Source organism: Hyperoodon ampullatus (genome assembly GCF_949752795.1).
Source record: "Hyperoodon ampullatus genome assembly, chromosome: 10".
Taxonomy (NCBI): domain Eukaryota; kingdom Metazoa; phylum Chordata; class Mammalia; order Artiodactyla; family Ziphiidae; genus Hyperoodon; species Hyperoodon ampullatus.
The window spans coordinates 31,414,060-31,432,991 of record NC_136923.1 but is presented as its reverse complement, the minus strand read 5'-3'; the positions used below and the strand labels follow the sequence as shown (position 1 = coordinate 31,432,991).

General features: G+C 38.7%; 1 protein-coding gene across 4 annotated transcripts in view; it reads right to left on the bottom strand.

The window, feature by feature from the left end:
* The window catches only part of CFAP20DC (CFAP20 domain containing), a gene marked incomplete at both ends in the record, with an annotated part of 268,246 nt that overhangs the window by 37,580 nt on the left and 211,734 nt on the right, over positions 1-18,932 (bottom strand). For all 4 annotated transcript variants that reach the window (XM_079712102.1, XM_079712105.1, XM_079712103.1 and 1 more), the window contains one exon: positions 11,511-11,572. In XM_079712102.1, the coding sequence (XP_079568228.1) occupies positions 11,511-11,572 (62 nt within the window). The remainder of the gene's footprint in view (positions 1-11,510; positions 11,573-18,932) is intronic.

Below are 18,932 nucleotides of genomic sequence, written 5' to 3'. Positions count from 1 at the left end.
AGTAACAACATAAGCCAACTTTCTCACGTTCATTAGCTAGAACTAGTTGGGCTAATTGGGTCCACACAAAACCAAGTGGACTTAGAAATGCAATCCAACAATGGGTTTGGGATTGAAAGAGCTGGGACTATCTGGCAAATTGTGTTAGTAACTACTGCAGACCATAAATATGCAAGGAGACCAGAAATCATGCAAACAACTTTTGCTCAATACATTTCAGAATTTCTTTCAAGAAGAATACTGACTACCTTTTTACATTAGCTTTTTTATTTACCCCAAGTTGAGAGTATTAATATATTAGAGGAGGGGAAATGTACAAAACATGTTGAATGAAAGTCTTCACTATATATATGTAAAACATAATGTGAGCCATAATCATGTCTGGGATTCAAGCCCTGGGCATGCAATATTAGTATATTTGCACTTGGGTTAGATACAAGCGTTTAGACAGAAAATATATTTTACTCCCTTACAAGTTACACTGTACCTAATTATGTAAAAAAAAGCTATCATTGGTGAGCTGAGAGAAGATAATATGAAACAAGTGAAACCTTACATTAGATTTTGAATATGAAGATGCTAGAGTAAAAACCATTTAAGTGCATTATAGAAACTTTACTCTGCAAATTCTTGACAATGGCAGTCCATCACTGTCAAATTAACTAAGAGTATGATATTCAAATTCTAATTTTATTTTATATAAAAATATAAACCTCTTAAAAAGTTTTGCTTTCTGATACATATTTGTAATCATATAAAATAAAGCAAGTTATTTGTCTTACTTATTGCTATGACTCAGAGTACTCAATTCAAATTTGAACTACTTTTACCTACTATCTGTGGGTAAATATAATAGTTTTATTCATAAGTACTCCATGATCTTAACCACAAAACTAAAAACCTGCAATGAAAATATGAAGGCATATCAGTGCCATCTACGAGGTGTTTCACTGGAAATGGTTGTTAGAAGATAACAATTTCTTGTTGTAAGTGATTTAAATGCCCAAAGAGAAAGTACATGTGTTGTTAGGGTGCTTGAAACATAATTAAAATTTGTATCATAAATGCTAGTTTAGGAAATAACTGATTTTAAAAGCCAACAATATTTCCTGATTTCCTATAAGGTCGTTGCTGTGATATTTTAGATGGTACTTTTTTTCTAATTCGAAAGCTACATATTTTAATAGAGAATGGTCCAAAATGTTTCTTAAGGTCAAACTGGAAATATGTTGATGATTTAAAAATGCAAGCAAAGTGCTTTATTATATTATACCACCAGAGTGTTATTGTAGTTTAAAAATATCATTAAATCAGCACAAACCCGCACTTATCATTTCCTGCACATTTTTCAAGCTGAGCTGCCTCCTGACTTTGAGTAATCTGTTAATCTGCTCTTTGCTTCACAATCCGTCAAAGTGACAGATTCATTCCTTCTCTAATACATAATATCTTCATTTACGGTATGCCTTGCTGTATCTTTCTTTTTGGCTAGCACTGAAATTTAAAATATCACAAGCAAATTTAGAGAATGTCACAAGGGTGGTGTTCTTGTTTGTTTCCCATTTCTTCCATTATTTCAGCAGAAGAAACCAAAACTTTCTGGATTCTTAATGTGACTTGATAGTATTTCCAAAATGAAGGCAATTTCAGGTTTCAATAAAAGTACTGTGAAAGAGGTCGGAAGAGGGCAAATGGTAAAATACAAAGTAATTGCACCCTTCACCAAGTCAAAACACTGACCAAAATGGAATTTTCTTGCAATACTAGTGGCCAGTGAATAGATCCTCTCTTTCTATCTCCAAACCCTTGATGTACAGAAAAAGATATGGAAAAAAAAAAAAAAAGAAAAAGCCATTCATCCAGTAGTTTAGGATGAATTGCCCCCCTCAAAGACAGGACTTCATTAGCATAAACATCACTACTTGATTGAAAGCCACACTGTGATTTTATTGAAGCTGAGAGCTTCATTTTTATCATGATTTTGATTAACCTCAGGCCAGGCCAGATCTCAGGTTTCTTGTTCTTTGTTATTTTGATAATACAAATAGTTCTGCTGTTTAAAAACTGTTTACTATTAATTCAACAGAAGATATTTTACCCTCCCCTCATTTCTTGCTTTAATTCAGTTGCTTATTAGTCTATAAATTCTGCAAATAAAGAGAATTAAGAACTGAAAAATATGAGAATATGTAAAATTCTAGCTAGTTTCCTTTCATCTTAAGCCATAAAGTTCATTATCTACAAGTCACCATTTAGCTTCACTTGTTACTAATCCAAGCTTTCACATAATAAAACAAAGGACACTATTGCCTCAAAAATCAAAAGCAAACAAGTCGTTTACCGCGAAATATGAGAAACTGCCTTCTAACCAGCCTTGTTTCAGCACATATATAATTTCCTTCCATGCATACACCCAATACCCAACAGCATTTTCCTGTCCTAAGCACCAAAGTGCATCTGATTTGTCTTTACTGAATGGACAAGAAAGAGTCAATAGAACAATAATGTTAGTGTTAATCCAATCAAATGAGCTAAAAGTTGTTTGCCTTTTCTCCTTCAAGAAATTTTAAAATTAGGCTGGACGTTTGACTTGTATGATATTTATTATACCGAGTGGGTTTTTATGAGGTAATGAACAGCAAAATATGAAGCTGTAAACTCTGGTAAACATAATATATTGCTAGAGTGAAAAATTATGTTCTAACTTTAATTAATTTCAAAATGTAATGTTTTTCATTAACAAGAGAAACAAAAGAATTACAGGGAAGAAGTAGAACCAACTGCCAACAAAAGCAGAGTTTGTGAGTGGGTACCGGGTTTGGAAAAGGCTGTGATTTCTGTGTGCCAGGCTTGGTCCATGCTCCCACACCCCCAGGCACCTTTCTTAAAGCATTCACACACAGCCTTGCTGATATGCAGGGTGTGGACTGCCTGTGCTGGGAGGCTGCAAGCTCGCAGGGGGAATGTTAAAGTCATCTCTCCACGGTGCTCTGCACATAGTAGGTGCTTCAAAATACTCACTGAATATTACTGAAGGTATGAACTGCAACACACTTTCAGTCATTTCGTGTTTAAACAACCAGGGAAGCTATTCTGCGTTAGGTTACAAAGTGAATGGTGAGCATTGAGTCTACGGATGTGACTGGCTGTGGCCATCTAACCATAATCATGGTCTTCCATATTTTAGGTTCAAGTCATTATCCTGGACCTCAGCCTGCATTCCTCTCTCCTCCCCCTCAGACAGAATAGAGGTGAATGTTAGAAACTAGAATTAGTACTTCGATTTTTTTTAAAAAGGTGCTCATTACTCTAGAAGAGGAAGCTGAATCTTTTAATTAAAAGCTGAAACTGTAAAAAGTTGGAATGGTAAATAACTGCTTTAGTAGTTACCTTCTTTACACTGGACCCTGGGCCAAAGATAATCTGAGTTCATCATATGGATGGATAACAGTGAATGGGGAGGCCTGGGTAATCGCAGGAGCCCCACATTTTGCTAGTTAAAAGTGCTAAGATTCTTCAGGGAGCCATCATTTTGGATGTAAAAGCTTTGGGGAGGTGGGAGGAGAAGATGCAATCTGTTGTTCTGAAACTCTTGTGCAAATGGGTTTTGTGAATTTGTAATTTTGGAAACATAACAATACCTAAAATATTGATGAGTATATCCTCAGCCCTAATGGCAGAAGACTCTCTCATGGAGTACAGCTGGAAAATTAGGAGACTCAGGTTGAAGAGCTAAGCCCCAGTGGCCTGACAGACCTGGTCAGAGAGCACGCAGGCAACTCAACCGAGAAGCTGCAGAGGGGACTGGCGGGTGCCCGGGGCCAGAATGAACAAGTGGAGAGAGTGAATACAAAGAAATAGTGGTCCAGTGGGTAGGGGTGGTACCCAGTTCTCTGGGGTGACAAGTACTTAGGGCTTGGGGCGACAAGTACTTAGGGCCTGGGGCAGGGTGATTTGAACAGGTATGCACTCTTGAGCTAATGGGCTCTGGTAGAATAAATGATCAAACCAGGACTGAAAACGGGCTGGGCAGGCCAAGTGCCAAGAGCAGAGGAGGAAGGAGAAGGGATGGGGCAGGGACTGCCAGCTGTCTGGCCCTGTTGGTAACTGCTGGGTCCTCTGAAACCCAAGGAGAGTGGTCGTCCTAAAGTTGTGTAGGGTGGGGTCCTAGGTTCAGAGTGGTCAGAGGTGAGAAGCAGGATGATTCCCCAGGGATTCCATTTGCTACCAAGGGTGACTTTAGCTCGGGTTTTCACTGGGGCAGGGCTAGAGAGGCTAAAGCCTGGCCTTTGCTGTAGACTGGGGAGGAAAGGGGCCCAGCTGAGTCTCTTTGTACAGGTGTTTTTAAAGTCTGTTGTGAAGTTTAGACCAGTGAACTGAGGACCCCTCCAGAAGCATGAAGGGCAAGGAGCCACTTGGGTCAAGAGGGTACCTGCACCATAGGCTCAGATTCGTCCTCTCTCTTTCTCTCTCTGTATACATATATACCTTTTTTTCTTCATTTCCATTTGCCTATCCAGATTCTGTTAATTGGTGAGGGTTAAGTACATATTCGACAGCAGTGCCAACCCAAGCAGATTTCTAGCCGTTGGCACCCTCACTCCATGAAATGGGCATGAATAGGCAAATACGGATAAGCAACTTCCAGTAAGAATACAGAGAAAATTCTCAAATTCAATACAAAAGTCTCTATTTAAAGTTTTAAAATGATACATTTGTCAGACACTTTAGATTGTGCACATCTTCTGAGGGATGATTTAAAACAGATTCATGAGAGAGATTTCATTTATTACAAGTGGGAACAGGGCCAGGTTCTAGACACCCTCAAGGGAGAAAAGTATACAGGTGCTCCTGGGTTCCAGCTAGCAGTTAAGTACGCAACGATGTAGCTAGTGTAGAGAGATGAGGGAAAGTCATTTTTGTGAGGTGAGATTTAATGAATTCAGCACACATTTCTTGAGTGTCTCCTTTGTGCCTGGCACTGTTTGAGGAGCTAGGGATATAGTGAGCAAGAGAGATAAAGGCCCTATGTTCATGCAGTTTACATTCTAGCATATTCTGGAGGTGTGTGTGTGTGTGTGTGTGTGTGTAGACAACAAGCAACAAGCAAGTAAATATCAGGTAGTGAAATGTACTATGGTAAAAACGAAAAAGATAATGTAATGAGGCTGCCTGGGGCTACTTCAGGTTGGATGCTAAGAAAGGGGCTCTCTGAGGAGATGACATTTAGATGGAGATCTGAAAGACAGGAAGAGGCTGCTATGTCCTTTCTAGGGTAGGGAATGCCAGGCGGAGGGGCCATCTCATGCAAAGCTCTTATGGTGAAACCAAGCCTGGAGTATTTGAGAAAAAGAGGCAGGACGGTGGTATTTGATCCATAGTGAGCAAGGTGCACAAAGGTACAGAACACGATCTGAGTGGTGGGCATTTAGGATAAGGAGCACGACTTGACCCTAAGAGCAGAGGGAAACCTTTGGGAAGTTTTACACGGGGGGACATTTCAGGCCCATTTAGGTGTATCGATACCACTCTGGTTGCTGAGTGGAGAATAGACTGTAGGGGCCAAAGGAGCAGAGAAAGCAGGTGGGAAGCTATGGTATTTGTTCAGGTGAGGGATGATGGCAACATGGCTAGGATTGTAGCAGTAAAGAGAGAGCACTGGCTGGACCTGGCATATACCATGGTCGGAGGGTGTACCAGTACAACTTTCTGAGGCTGGACATGGGTGGGTTAGAGAGAGAAACCAGGGAATGCTCTTGGTTTCTGACTTTAGTAAAAGGGCAATGATGGTGGCATTTTTGAGATGGAGAAAACTGAAGAAAGAACAGATGTGTGTAGAGGGAGAGAAAACCAAGTTATGTTTGGCAATGGATTTGAGGTATACATTAGAGATCCAAGTGGATTGGATATCTGTCAAATTGGCAGCTTGGACAGATGAGTCTGGAATTCAGAGGAGGGTCAGGATTGGACATATAATTTTGAGAGACATTAGAATATAGAAGGTATTGGAAGCTATTAATAAAGAGATTGTATAAATAATACATATTATATTATGTATTAAAGATTAGGGCCATTCTAATGGTTACCAGTGTCTATGGATCTCTGGGTTGGTAGGAAGTGGAACATACATGAAAATCAGATTTAAACTGTCCATACAAGGGCCTTTCACAAAACACAATTTTATCCTGGTAGTGAATAAAGCAATACTATTGTCCTTCCATTTTCAGAAAAGGAAGTGGGAAACTCTTGCAAGGATGCAGGAAAATATTTGAAACTTAACTGGTTAACATTTAGGATGAAGATTTTCATTTCTCCATGGTATGTGGGCATAGTTCCCTGCTCCCTCCCTCAGCTCACATTCTGATGGAGCCCCCACCCAAGCCAGGCTGTGCTGAGCGTCACAGGGAGGAGAGACACCATTCTGTCCCTAGGGAACCTGGAGAACAGCATGACAGGTCCTCAGTCAAGGATCTTAAATCAGACCTGAGGAATCTGAGTATGGAAAGTCACTTCCCTACAATGAGCAGGTGTGAATTTGTGGGAAGGGGATGATGAAAGGAGAGGCACCAATATGGGTAGCTTTTCCTCGGTACACCTAACAATAGAAATGATGAAAGTAAAAACTGCTGTCTTTGGTTTTACAAACAAATCATTAAGATTTAATGCCAAAATATAGGTAGTAGAAAACAACAACACTACATTTAGAGAAACTGTGTGCACAGTTAATCAGGAAAACCTCTGTTGTGCTTTGGTCTAAGGAGGAATATTTGTTAAAAATCTGACTTGTTTTAAAATCATCCAAACTTAATCATTTGAAGAGGAAAATGACATACAAGTTCTGTATTTAATTTTGTTTATACATTTTTTCTCTCCTGTGTTGGTGGGGGAAAAAAACCTTAAGCAATAGAGGAGAAGCTCATCTCCTGACAGTTGGAGAGAAAAGATAAATGAAGCCACCGTGATCAGTCCAGAGCAGTGCCTGTAGGTTACAGTGACAGGCCAGCTAGCCTCGGTCAGGTCGGCTGAGCCAGTGTGAATCGAGGTCAGTGATTATTAATCATCTGTCAAAGTCTACAGGGGTTTATCGGATAATTATAGTTATAAGTGTGTTCACATCACACAAACATGTGGCAAGGCTGCAAAGGATTCAAGCCCTAACACAATCTGCAAGGACATTTTAAAAAATTATGGATAAATGTTAAATCATAAAGCAAACACGTTAGAAAGAAAACCATGCCATTCATGCCTGTTTGGTCAGTCTAGAATTATTTTCTATGTTGTTTATTTCCATAAACATTTGGAACCTTACAGAGCCTTTGACTACCTTCCCTCCTCCCCCCTTAATCTTCCAATGAGTTGTAAAAATAGCAAGCGTAATCATCATTTGAAATGCAAGACTAGTTATAGACTCCATCCATATGAACAGACAACCAGAATGTAATCACAGCTTACTTTATAAAACCCGTTCCTGAGCAAAAATATCTTGAGCTGTTCTGAAGAACCTACATGAACCCATACATAGATGTGCCTAAGGGACAGCTCTAAACCCCGCAAACCAATAGACGGCATTTTAAAATAAATGACTGAAGACTGTGAACAGCATCCATTTTGCTCAGTTTGGCAGCATGTAAGTTTACATGCTAGGAAACATTTCTCAACATGAATGAACTGTGAAATTGTTTCCTCCTCCCAATACTCCTTTAAATTGTATTAGATTATGTTAGCCATTTCTGCACATTGTCGTACAAGCTGTCAGTGCCCCACGAGGCAGTGTGGGTGAACAATGGAAGCAAGGGCCCCAGCAACTGAGATGCTAAGTGTCCATCGGTATGTTAGGCAAAAATAGTGGGAAATATCACCCCCGTCCCCCATGCCTACCAAAGCAAGGGGAAATGGCTTTGTTGCAAATCTAGACACACAAGGGAATATGATTTGGTGAACCATGTGTATTTCAATCCCCAGATTGCAAACTTCTCAGGAAATGACTAACATTGTATCCCACCCTCCATCCAATATCAAGCATTGCCCTATGAGTGCAAGTGAACTCTTTTACTCTAAGGAAACCACTATATGAATATATGCAGAGTTTTAGCCATTTTTACCCTAGAGATAACTTTTCAAAACACAAATTTGTCTGCTTCGTGGACTGCATACTATCTTTAACTTTACTCATCAACATATAAAACTAAGAAGGTAATTACGGTACAGAAATAAAAATCTTTCCAGAATAAAATACAAATAAAAGACTGGGGATATTGGTTATTCTGTTACATTAATAAAGCTTGGGGAGGGCTTCCCTGGTGGCACAGTGGTTGAGCGTCCGCCTGCCGATGCAGGGGACACGGGTTCGTGCCCCAGTCTGGGAAGATCCCACATGCCGCAGAGCAGCTAGGCCCATGAGCCATGGCTGCTGAGCCTGCGCATCCGGAGCCTGTGCTCCACAACGGGAGAGGCCACAAGAGTGAGAGGCCCGTGTACCGCAAAAAAAAAAAAAAAAAAAAAAAAAAAAAAAAAAAAGCTTGGGGATATTGGTTATTCTGTTACATTAATAAGGCTAACTGAAAGTTGACTCTCTAAATATGTACATATGTGGGTATGAGTACATATAATTTACAAATCTTAGGTTCTTAGGTCTCTGGAGTAGTTGCAGATATTTCACTGAAGCTAACGTGGCCATTTCACCTCCCAAAGGGCACCATCATACTCTCCTCTTGGTGGACCTGCACACATATGTCCCCGATCCCCATCATGTTTGCATTATTTTGATCACAACAACACTTAATTCAGGAAATCTAGAGCCTTCCTGCTTCTCATGTGTTGTTCAGAGCTTCTGCACACCAAACTTTCAACAAGGTTCAGGCGAGATGCTTGTTTATCCAAGCGGGTAGACTTAGAGACTTACCTTTTTATTTCTTATTTTTTCAATAGTCATTATTAGTATCTTTTAACTTCAAAGTTTAAGTTTAAAGTTCTGTATTGTAGGGTCTAAAGCATGGGATACTATTTATAAGAAATATAATACAAATCTTAAGAAGAATCATAGCTCTCAATTTTAAATTAAATCACATGTATTACATGATTCAGTTTATCCCATTTTTATATGATGATCTATGCTGACCTCATAATTTTATCATCTTCTTTATTTATGGTCCAATAATGCCTTTCTGCCAATTCTCCAAGCTACTGGATTTATGAGCCAAGAGCTAAGCCATGTAATCTGTAGATTTTCTGAACAGCCATATAATAATTTTCTAGGAAACTGGTGGATAACCTGCTGGAAAATGGTGTTGGCAGCATTTTATTCTTTGCTTTGAAATTTGGCTTTTAATTTTATTATGTGAAAATGTAGATTAATTTTTCATAAATGAATGAACATCTAATTGGTTAAATAAAATATGCTGTCTGTTTAGCTGGTGAATTTTCTTATAGTCTATCTTTGGGAATCAAATTTTAAAAGAGATATTTAAAATCAAATACTACCACATCTAAACATTAATTAATTAATCCAATAATATGAGGTATGTTTCCTATATAGGGCAGTGTTCCCTTTAATAGTGGAACTGGTTTTCATATGGAAAGTCTATAATGAGTCTCATCAAAGTCACAAAATCATAAATCTGTAAGTGACCTCAGAGAGCTTGTAACTGAATCGTTTCCTTTACACATGAGGGTGTTCTTATTATTAGGTCTGAACAGGTTGAGAGGCTTGTCTGAGATCATACACTGGGTTAGTGGCAGAAGTAGGATGAAAATTAGGTCCCCATTTTCCTTTTATTGAAACAAAATGCTCCACTTTCTAACATCACTTTCTATCACTTTCATTTACTCAGCTTACAAGTCGTGACTGTTATAATTTGGACCAAAGTTGGATTTCCAATTACCTTGAAAGTTTATTCATATATAGATAAAGAGTTTATTGGTCAAATCTAGATGAGCTGCAAGATTGCAAGAGACATATACGCATATCAAGAGATAACTATTTTGAAGAATGTTTAAATACCTTTTTATATACACTGAAATTACAAACTCAGTTTTCAACTCCTTATCATATTTATTTATGACAGTGACAATTCCCCCTACTAGGTAACATGCAAGAATGACCAGATCAAGTATATAGACCAGGAACATGTAGAAGAGATTACTAATAAAGAACACTTACTCTACCTATGTCATGAATATTCTGGACCCCATTAAAAGTCCTGTAAACCATGTATGTGGTTTCCTGGTAGCCATGTTAGTTTTACATGGCTTGGTTGGTTGGCTCTTCATTGCTGATTGGACCAGAAGTGGATACTTGGCCCAAGCTAGGCCAATCACATTCTTTCTCCTGGAAAGTAGGAACTGGGATTCAGACATAGACTGTCAGCCTCAGCATGTATTTTGAAATGTAATATGTAAACTCAAGACAGCTATATGTGACTGAGAAGTAAAGAAAGCTGGTGCTTAGAAGAATTGAGCAGATAGGAAGAAGCAAACAGAGGTGGAGTGAGGATACTGCCTGCCTGCCCCTCTGCTTTCTAGTTCCTAGTTTCAGATCCCTCCTGAGGCCTGGCTGCCCTTGGCTTCCAGGATACAGCCCTGTATTCTTATTTAACAAATTCCTTCTGCCTGTCTCAGGTGAGAGAGCTTGATAATGAGATGCATTTAGATAATGGGGTGCATTAGTTATTATAATAACTAATTAGATAATTAGTTATTATAATCTTATAATAACTAAGATCCTGTGGTGGAGCCCAAGATAGACTGATTTTCAGTAAATTCTTAGTATTTAATAAACAGTAATAAAGTGATATTGACTTATACTGATAAACTAGCTTATTTAGCTATTTTTAGAAAGCCATATAATACTACATATATTTCAAAACTTGAATTCAGATTCACTTATCTCTAATGAGCCTAATATAATAAGGTTCTTCTATATTGTCAAATGACTCATGTGTCAATGACATTTTTGAAATAATAAAATAATTTTGAGATTATGAACTCTGAAATTATGAAAAAAGAGAATGGCCACTTGAACTCATATTAGCTATCTTGATGAATGTAAAGGCACCAGGTGATACAAAAAAAATTCATGCCTAAAATGTACTAAACTTCAAAGACCTATTAAGATGAAACACCTATGCAAATAGAATAATACTGAATAAATGAACACTTAAAGAGAGCTTGTTATGTGACAGGAACTGTCCTAAGGATTTTTCATGTATTATTAGTCCATATGATCCTCCCCAAAATACTATGAGGTAATTATTATGCCTGAATTACTTTGAATTAAATGATTTTCTCAAAGTTCCACAGCTAGTAAAAGGCAGAAGTGCTATTTAAACCTAGTTACACTATTAACCATGACACCATAGTCTGATTAAGAAAAGTAGGCTGAATTAAGACATCTATAGAAAAGAACTTTGGAAGCCCTTTGGAAGTCTGGAAAACAATTTCATGAAACCAAGAAAAATGCAGTCAATTCCTAAATAATCTTAAAAAAATTTTAGCTTATTAATGATTCTTACCGGGGGTTAGAAGGAGAAGGTGGATTCATTTCTTTCTGATAGTGATGACCCTGGTTGACAGGCTGTAAAAGACAAAACATTTGTGAGGTACTAATCAGCATAATGCTCCTTACAGGTACTTTCACATGCACTCTCATTACTGTAATTTTTTCCTGAGAAACAACCTGTAAGAAGGGGCTGGTTTATTTTTACAAAAAGTCGAAGGCTGTTTGGGAGACCCAGCAAGTAACAAAGTGGTATATGTAAGAAAACACAGGTTATTTTAATGGCTAGTCACTGGATTAGACAGCATCTATGGTGTAATTAAAGTTCATGTGTGGAATCCTCCTCCTTGTGGAATTTTTATACTGTTAACAAAGGTTGCTATTTCCAGATACAACAAAACAAAACAAGACATCTCCTGGAACTAATGCTGTATAGCAAGTATCAGCAATAACCCGGAGACCTGGAGATATAGAATATATATATTTATATCTCAATGTTACTAAGTTTGCAAGGATAACTTCTATTTTCTTTTTGGGTCTTCATTGCTGTGTGCAGGCTTTCTCTAGTTGTGGCGAGCGGGGGCTACTCTTCGTTGAGGTGGTGCGCAGGCTTCTCATTGCAGTGGCTTCTCTTGTTGTGAAGCACAGGCTCTAGGTGCGTGGGCTTCAGTAGTTGTGGTGTGCAGGCTCCATAGCTGTGGCTCGTGGGCTCTAGAGCGCAGGCTCGGTAGTTGTGGTACACAGGCTTAGTTGCTCCGTGGCATGTGGGATCTTCCTGGGCCAGGGATCGAACCGGTGTCCACTGACTGGCAGGCGGATTCTTAACCACTGTGCCACCAGGGAAGTCCTCTATTTTCATTATTGGAATTACACATGTAAATCTTAGGTCAAGGTGGTCATTTTACCTGAGTGTATAATAAAGCCTCAAGCATTAATCAGATAACTGAAAAAAGTGATGCCAATACCTAACAAAAATAAGAAATCTGAATTTCCCCCTCTGCAAGAAATCTTTAAGTTACTACCTTTTTCAAAACATAGGTAAACAGCTTCATTCCATGCAAGCTTTAAACACTTGCCTCCAATGGAGCTTGATGTTTTTCCTTTGTTCTACAAAGGGAGAAAATTTCATTATATCTGATAGAAATTCTCTTTTTGAATATCACCTCAAAGTATTTTTCTTATGTGGTTAACAGCCATGTAATTCTAATATGAAAATCATTTTTAACATTTTCATTTTATTACAATTTGGAATTTGGTACACATTTTTGAATTGCATTTAGAGGGCTTCTGTTACTTCCTTACCTAATGGGTTTGGCATTAAGGTTTTCTCAGCCATAATGTGGACCCAGAGTGCTGACCCCAACTGAAGAAAAGAGTGTAGCAATGATGCCTGTACATAAAAGGCACATATTCCTTATTTTCCACATATTCCTTATTTTAATGGGTCCTAAAATATTAATGACATGGGTGATGGGAATTCTTTAAACTGTCTTCCTCTATGAATAATCTCTTGCAAGTGTTCCTTTAATTTAAATCAAACACCCTGTCTAATAATCACAGTCACTTAGCCTATCTGTGATGCCCCATGAACTTGAATGTACTCAGATACTTTGGTAATTGAACCAATATCAATGCATCACCATTTCAGTAATAAGAAAAAACAGCTGGGAGAACAGTGGAAGGAAAAACATGTCATAAGACATATTTGATCTCACTGGAGAAATAACACTTCCAGCAATTTGCAAGTGAAATTTAGTTCTATGATTTAGGCTTTATTATTTCACAGCAAAAAAGGAATTAGTAAGCAAGGGGACTAACAGGTTCTCCAGACAAACTCACAGTGGTGCAGAAATACTCCCGATAATACATTCATTAGTATTCGTCCACAATTTCACCTGTACTCAGGCCTCTAGTGAATGGATCTCTGCCTATTTACTTTTAGAGGCATTTAAATAACTCTCTAAGCATCATAGTCCTGATATTCAGGCAAATTTCCATTTTCTTAATTTTATACTGATAATTGTATTTTATACCTGTCCCTAACCCCCTTATTCCAAATGACTTACTCCAGTCTCTGGAGAACAGAAATGGTTACAGAATCCTATTTGGTTTGTGACCGAGTTCTTACTTAGACTACATAGACTGGCCCTTTCATGTTTGCTCATGTTTATATAAAACAGATCCTAAAATAAAAGATTCACATTCACAGTGATTTTTAAGTGTTAGAAAACAGAAAAATAATCAGTGGAAACTTTTTGAAGTAGTAAGGACTGCTGACATGAATAGACAGAAAGGTAAATGAAAAAATTCAGTTAAAAATAATTGTAGGGTAGTAGAACTCGCTCTGAATGTCCAATTCCTTAACTTAATTTTTACTATTGAAAACGAATTACCAAGTTTTTACCCCCAAATATTTTATTCAATAGCCAATTTAAATTGAATAATAGCAAATCATGGCAGAGCATTCTGACTCATACATGTAACTGCTATAAACTGACTTATAAACCCTAATTGCTAATGACTCTGTTGGGGAAGGATGCAAGTCTTCCTTTGAAGTGGGTACAATACAAAACTGGGTGGTCCCAGTTCCCTTTCTCTGTACATGTCTCCCAATTTCATAATCAGACTCAGGGACAGGAAGGGATATGGCAATGATGCAGCTAAAAGGTTCCTTCAAGATATTTCAGTTCCCATAACTTTGCTGTGATGCTTTCAAAGGGCAGAGCTTTCACTTCAATGATGTCATTTTGCTTTCCCAGGCCCAAATCAGAATAAATGGGAATGTGCCTAATGGCTTCTAAAAGCTCTCTGAACATGGTGGGGTGGAGGTAGGGGGAACAGATGGGCTTCTGAAGCCAGATGTCCCCATCCACGAATGGAATAGATACATTTCTGTACCTGTGCAGTAGTAAACCTATTTCTGCTATTCTAGGTAGGTAACATTCCATGAAAGCACAAGTTAAAAAAATAAAATTGATTTTTTGATTTTGGAATTCAGCTGTATTTAGAGAGTTCCATAAGAAGCAGCAAAGGAATAATAACTAACTCCTACAAATAACTATGACAACAATAATAATAGCAGTAACTGATATTTATTGAGTACCTATTCTGTGTTAAAACCTTGATAGGTATTATCTCATTTGATCCTCACAGCAATTCTATGAAATAGATAGGATTAACAACTCCATCTAACAGAGGAGGAAATTCAGACACTGGGTGTTAACCTAAGGTCATGTCAGTCAGGAAATAGTGGGGCCAGAATTTGAACCCAGGCAGTCTGATTCCATAGTTTACCCTCTAAACCAGTAAGCTGTAGTGCTTAACCCAGCTCAGGGGTTCACCTAAAGTGGTGAATACCTAAGTTTCTGAATAACAAGTATGACAAACTCAGTTCAGTTAATGGCAGGAAGAAAAAGTAGTCCTGAAATACATTTCTTTGATATATATAAGACTATCTCCTTGCCATAAATTAAATTAATTTGATTTCATTCTTATGACATGTCACTATATATTTAAAATTAAAGAAAATAAGTTTGCCACATTGTTAAATTTGGGGCAACATAAGATATAATAGACAATACTCTAAGAATGAGAAAAGTTTATTTCATGGGGTGACTTTCATAGTCACTAAACACAGAACAACTCGCACATTTCAATATTTTCTCCTGACAGCACAGATATTACACTGACTCTGATATTAATTTTTGTATATTATTTCTATGGTGGTATAAAGAACAGCTGCTCATCTGATTTATCTGCAGCTTAGCACAATCAACTACTTACGTTTTTAGTTCAGGAGCATTAAAAGAAAACTCAAACCCAAAGAGAGCTAAGAAGTTAATGAATCTATAGACCAGAACAAATTAAGACCTATTACCTATAAAGAGCCTGAAATGCCAATGTATTACATATTGGACACATAGCAACCAGCAATCATCATGTAAAACACTGATATGTTGATGAGCCAAAAAATGGAACAGATCCTAGAAACTTGGGACCTTGTCCTTTTGGTGGTGCTGTTGCTATGCACTAGTGTTGGAAAAACTACACTCACATGAAATTAACTGCCACCGAGCACAAAAAGCTTTGCTTTTCCATGATCAAGCTACTAGAAATTTTGGGGTGAGGGAGAGAATTGAAGGTTAAATTAAAGGACAGGAGATAAGATAATCCTGCCATGTTAAAAGGTAAAGGCAATATTTTTCTGTTGTTACGTAAAACATATGAAAATGGCAAAAATGTTGCAAGGTTAATCAAGACCATAAATAACTTGTGGAGAACCTCACCATATGCCTGTAATCCTATTAAGTGCATTTTGCCTCGTTTTTCTCCAGATACCATGCTCTGCAGTGTGCCATGTTGATGGATACATGTGAGGATTTTTTTTTTTTTAACAAGCTGAGGAGTCTTATGTGCTTGATATTAGGTTATGGGAATTGTTAACTTGAAGGAATGATGGCTTTGAGGCATCTGCTGACAGGGTAGCATGCATATGAGGCATACTTTTCTTGAATCTAGGTTAGAGGTGGGACTGAGAAATAATGAAATATTGAAATAATGAGTTTATTTGTCAAGCTCTGAGGGGTCAGTCTGAATTCTAATGGTTAAGCTCACATCAAAACAAGCACAACAGAACCTCTGCCCATTCTTACAGCTCTCAGTGGTCATTAAAAGGGAAAATATCCTAGAAATCTTTTCTGACCACTCAAGTGGCCCTTTGAGGAAAACATCTTTGGGGGAGCAGCATATTACAGTTAGTGTGAGCCTACTCTTTTAGGCACTGGGCACATGCATTCCATGTACACATTCAATTCCCACCATGCCAACACAAGGAAGGGCCTTTATTATTCCCATTTTATAGGTGATTGTGCTAGCAAATGGCAGAGCTGGGATTTGAGCCCAGGTTGGCTGATGTAGAGTCTAAATTCTTTTGGTCATCACTTGAAGCTGTTTCTATTAACAACTATTCCTCTTCCTAAAAAGAAACCACATCACACACACACACACACACACACACACACACACACACCCCTCAAGACATAGTTTTATGCTACTGTCAATCAAAATCCTTCACCAAAATAAAATTCACTTAAGAATCCATTATAACTAATTCCTAGTTTTCTTCCTAAGGCTGCCTAGAGCCCAGTTTTTGAATAAATCTCATGAGGGCTACTCCTAACAGAACCCTCCAAAATTGATTACTTGTAGCCTGGTTTCCACAGAAGTTGTAAAGTATTGTTTTAATTGAATTTGGTTCTAAGTTGGAAACTGAAAAATTTGTCTGTCAAAGGCCAATGGTTTTCTCAGTAGGCTTGATTTATTTAGCAAGAGATGCCTACAAAAGCAAATTTGCTATGAGAAATATGGTTACATTTAATTACACTTTAAAATGACTAATTTATTATATCTAAACACCTTTTAAACAGTACATATTACTCTGAACTGTACAGATGCTGAGGAAAGCTGAGAAACCAAAGCTTGCAGTAAACACAATAGATTTTGCTAAAGACTGCATTTTGCTCTGTGTTGGCTTCCTGGTTTGACTGTGGTGTTTCTAAAGTCATTAGGTAAAGATGCCAAACTGAATGTGACCTGCTTAAATCTTCTTTCTAAACTACTGGTCACCAAGTCCTGCCCAGAGGGAGATTTTTTCTTTGTGTGTATATTTAATATCCATTTATCAAATCTTAAATGTAAAATATTACTAGCATCATTCAGGACTTATTTAAGCAAAGCACAGCTGATGTTTATTTTGGAATTTTGATGTAACGACCTTACTTTAGAGTAAAAAAGGAATCTTTTGTTTGTTTGTTTTTTGTGGTACACGGGCCTCTCACTGTTGTGGCCTCTCCCGTTGCGGAGCACAGGCTCCGGACATGCAGGCTCAGCAGCCATGGCTCACGGGCCCAGCCGCTCCACGGCATGTGGGATATTCCTGGACTGGGGCACGAACCCGTGTCCCCTGCATCGGCAGGCGGACTCTCAACCACTGCGCCACCAGGGAAGCCCCAAAAAGGAATCTTTTAATATTATTGATTGATTTATTCAACCAACAACTAACAACCAGCAGCTACTGAGAGTGACCTCATGCCAGGCTCTGTGCTGCCTGCCAGTCCTGTGCCAGTCCTGTGTCTGCTCTGTGCCAGTCCTGCCTTCAAGGGGATCACAACCAGGCCTGAGGGATATCGCTGATAATGGTTACCTGATTTGGTAAGTGCTATCACTGAACCTGAAGATAACAGGAACCAGAGAAGGAAGAAAACAATTCTGTGCAGGAGGGAGGGTTTCATGAAGCTGGGACATCTGAGTCGGGCCTTGGAAAACAGGAGTGTTCAGTGTAGAGAAGAGGGATGGAGGGTCTCCAGGCAGAGGAAAGGGTATGGGCAATGGCATCACTGACATGATGTGGACAAAAGGCATGACAGTGATGGGCAAGCTGAAGTGTAGCTAGAGTATGCAGTAGTGTTGTTGGGTGGGGGATGGGTAGTGATTATGAGGGAAGTAAAAATTCATTTCAAGTCCTATTCAAGGTGATGGAGAAACAAAAGCACAAAGAGGAGGTTATCTTGTTAAAGGAGAGAATTAGTTCTGCTCCTTTCAGAACTTGGAGTCCACAGCATATTGTACCACTCAAAAAAAATACGTGGAGTGAATTTACGTGGGACAGATAAGCTAGGTTGTGCTGAGAGGTAGCATGGAGATAGTCCCGGCTCTTGTGGCAGAAAGGAAGCTGTGTCTCTCAATGAGGCCTGGAGAAGGGTTAAAGAAGGCTTTGGAGCTAAGTCTTAAGGGATAATCAGGTACAAGGATATGTGCAGAGTGCCCTTAGGGAACTGGGATTAAAGGATGGAGTGAAAGGTGGGGAGCAGTGAGAGATGTGCCTGGAAGGGGGGCAGGTCTCAGATCATGGGGGGCCCTGTAGGCCAGGCTAAAGAGCCAATGGGGAGTTATGAAAGGACTTCATGCAGGGAAGAGATCAGATCAGATCTGGGCTTTAGAAGATAACTAGTGTGAATAATAATGACAACTAATCTTAATTTATTAATTGCTTATTATATCTCAGATACAGTGCCAAGTGCTTTACAAGGTCACACAGCTTGGATTTGAACCTTGGCTATTTGACTTCAGAATCGATGCTTCTAACCATCAGGCTACAGTGCTTAGACTGGAGGTACCTTAGTATTAGGAAACTGCTGAAGGGAGTTGGATAAGAAATGAAACGCCAGGGCTATGGTATTAGATAGGGAGGGTTAAGATGTAAAAAGGAGAGAGGATTCTCAGGATTTGGAGACCAACTGGGTATGGGAAATGAAGGAGTGGGAGAAGTGGAGATGTCTTCTAAATTTCTTGTTGAAGTGTCAGTGTGGAGGATCAGCATGGAGGATGGTGCTATCACTGTGATACAAGAAAAGCAGGATATCACTGTGATAAAGTTATG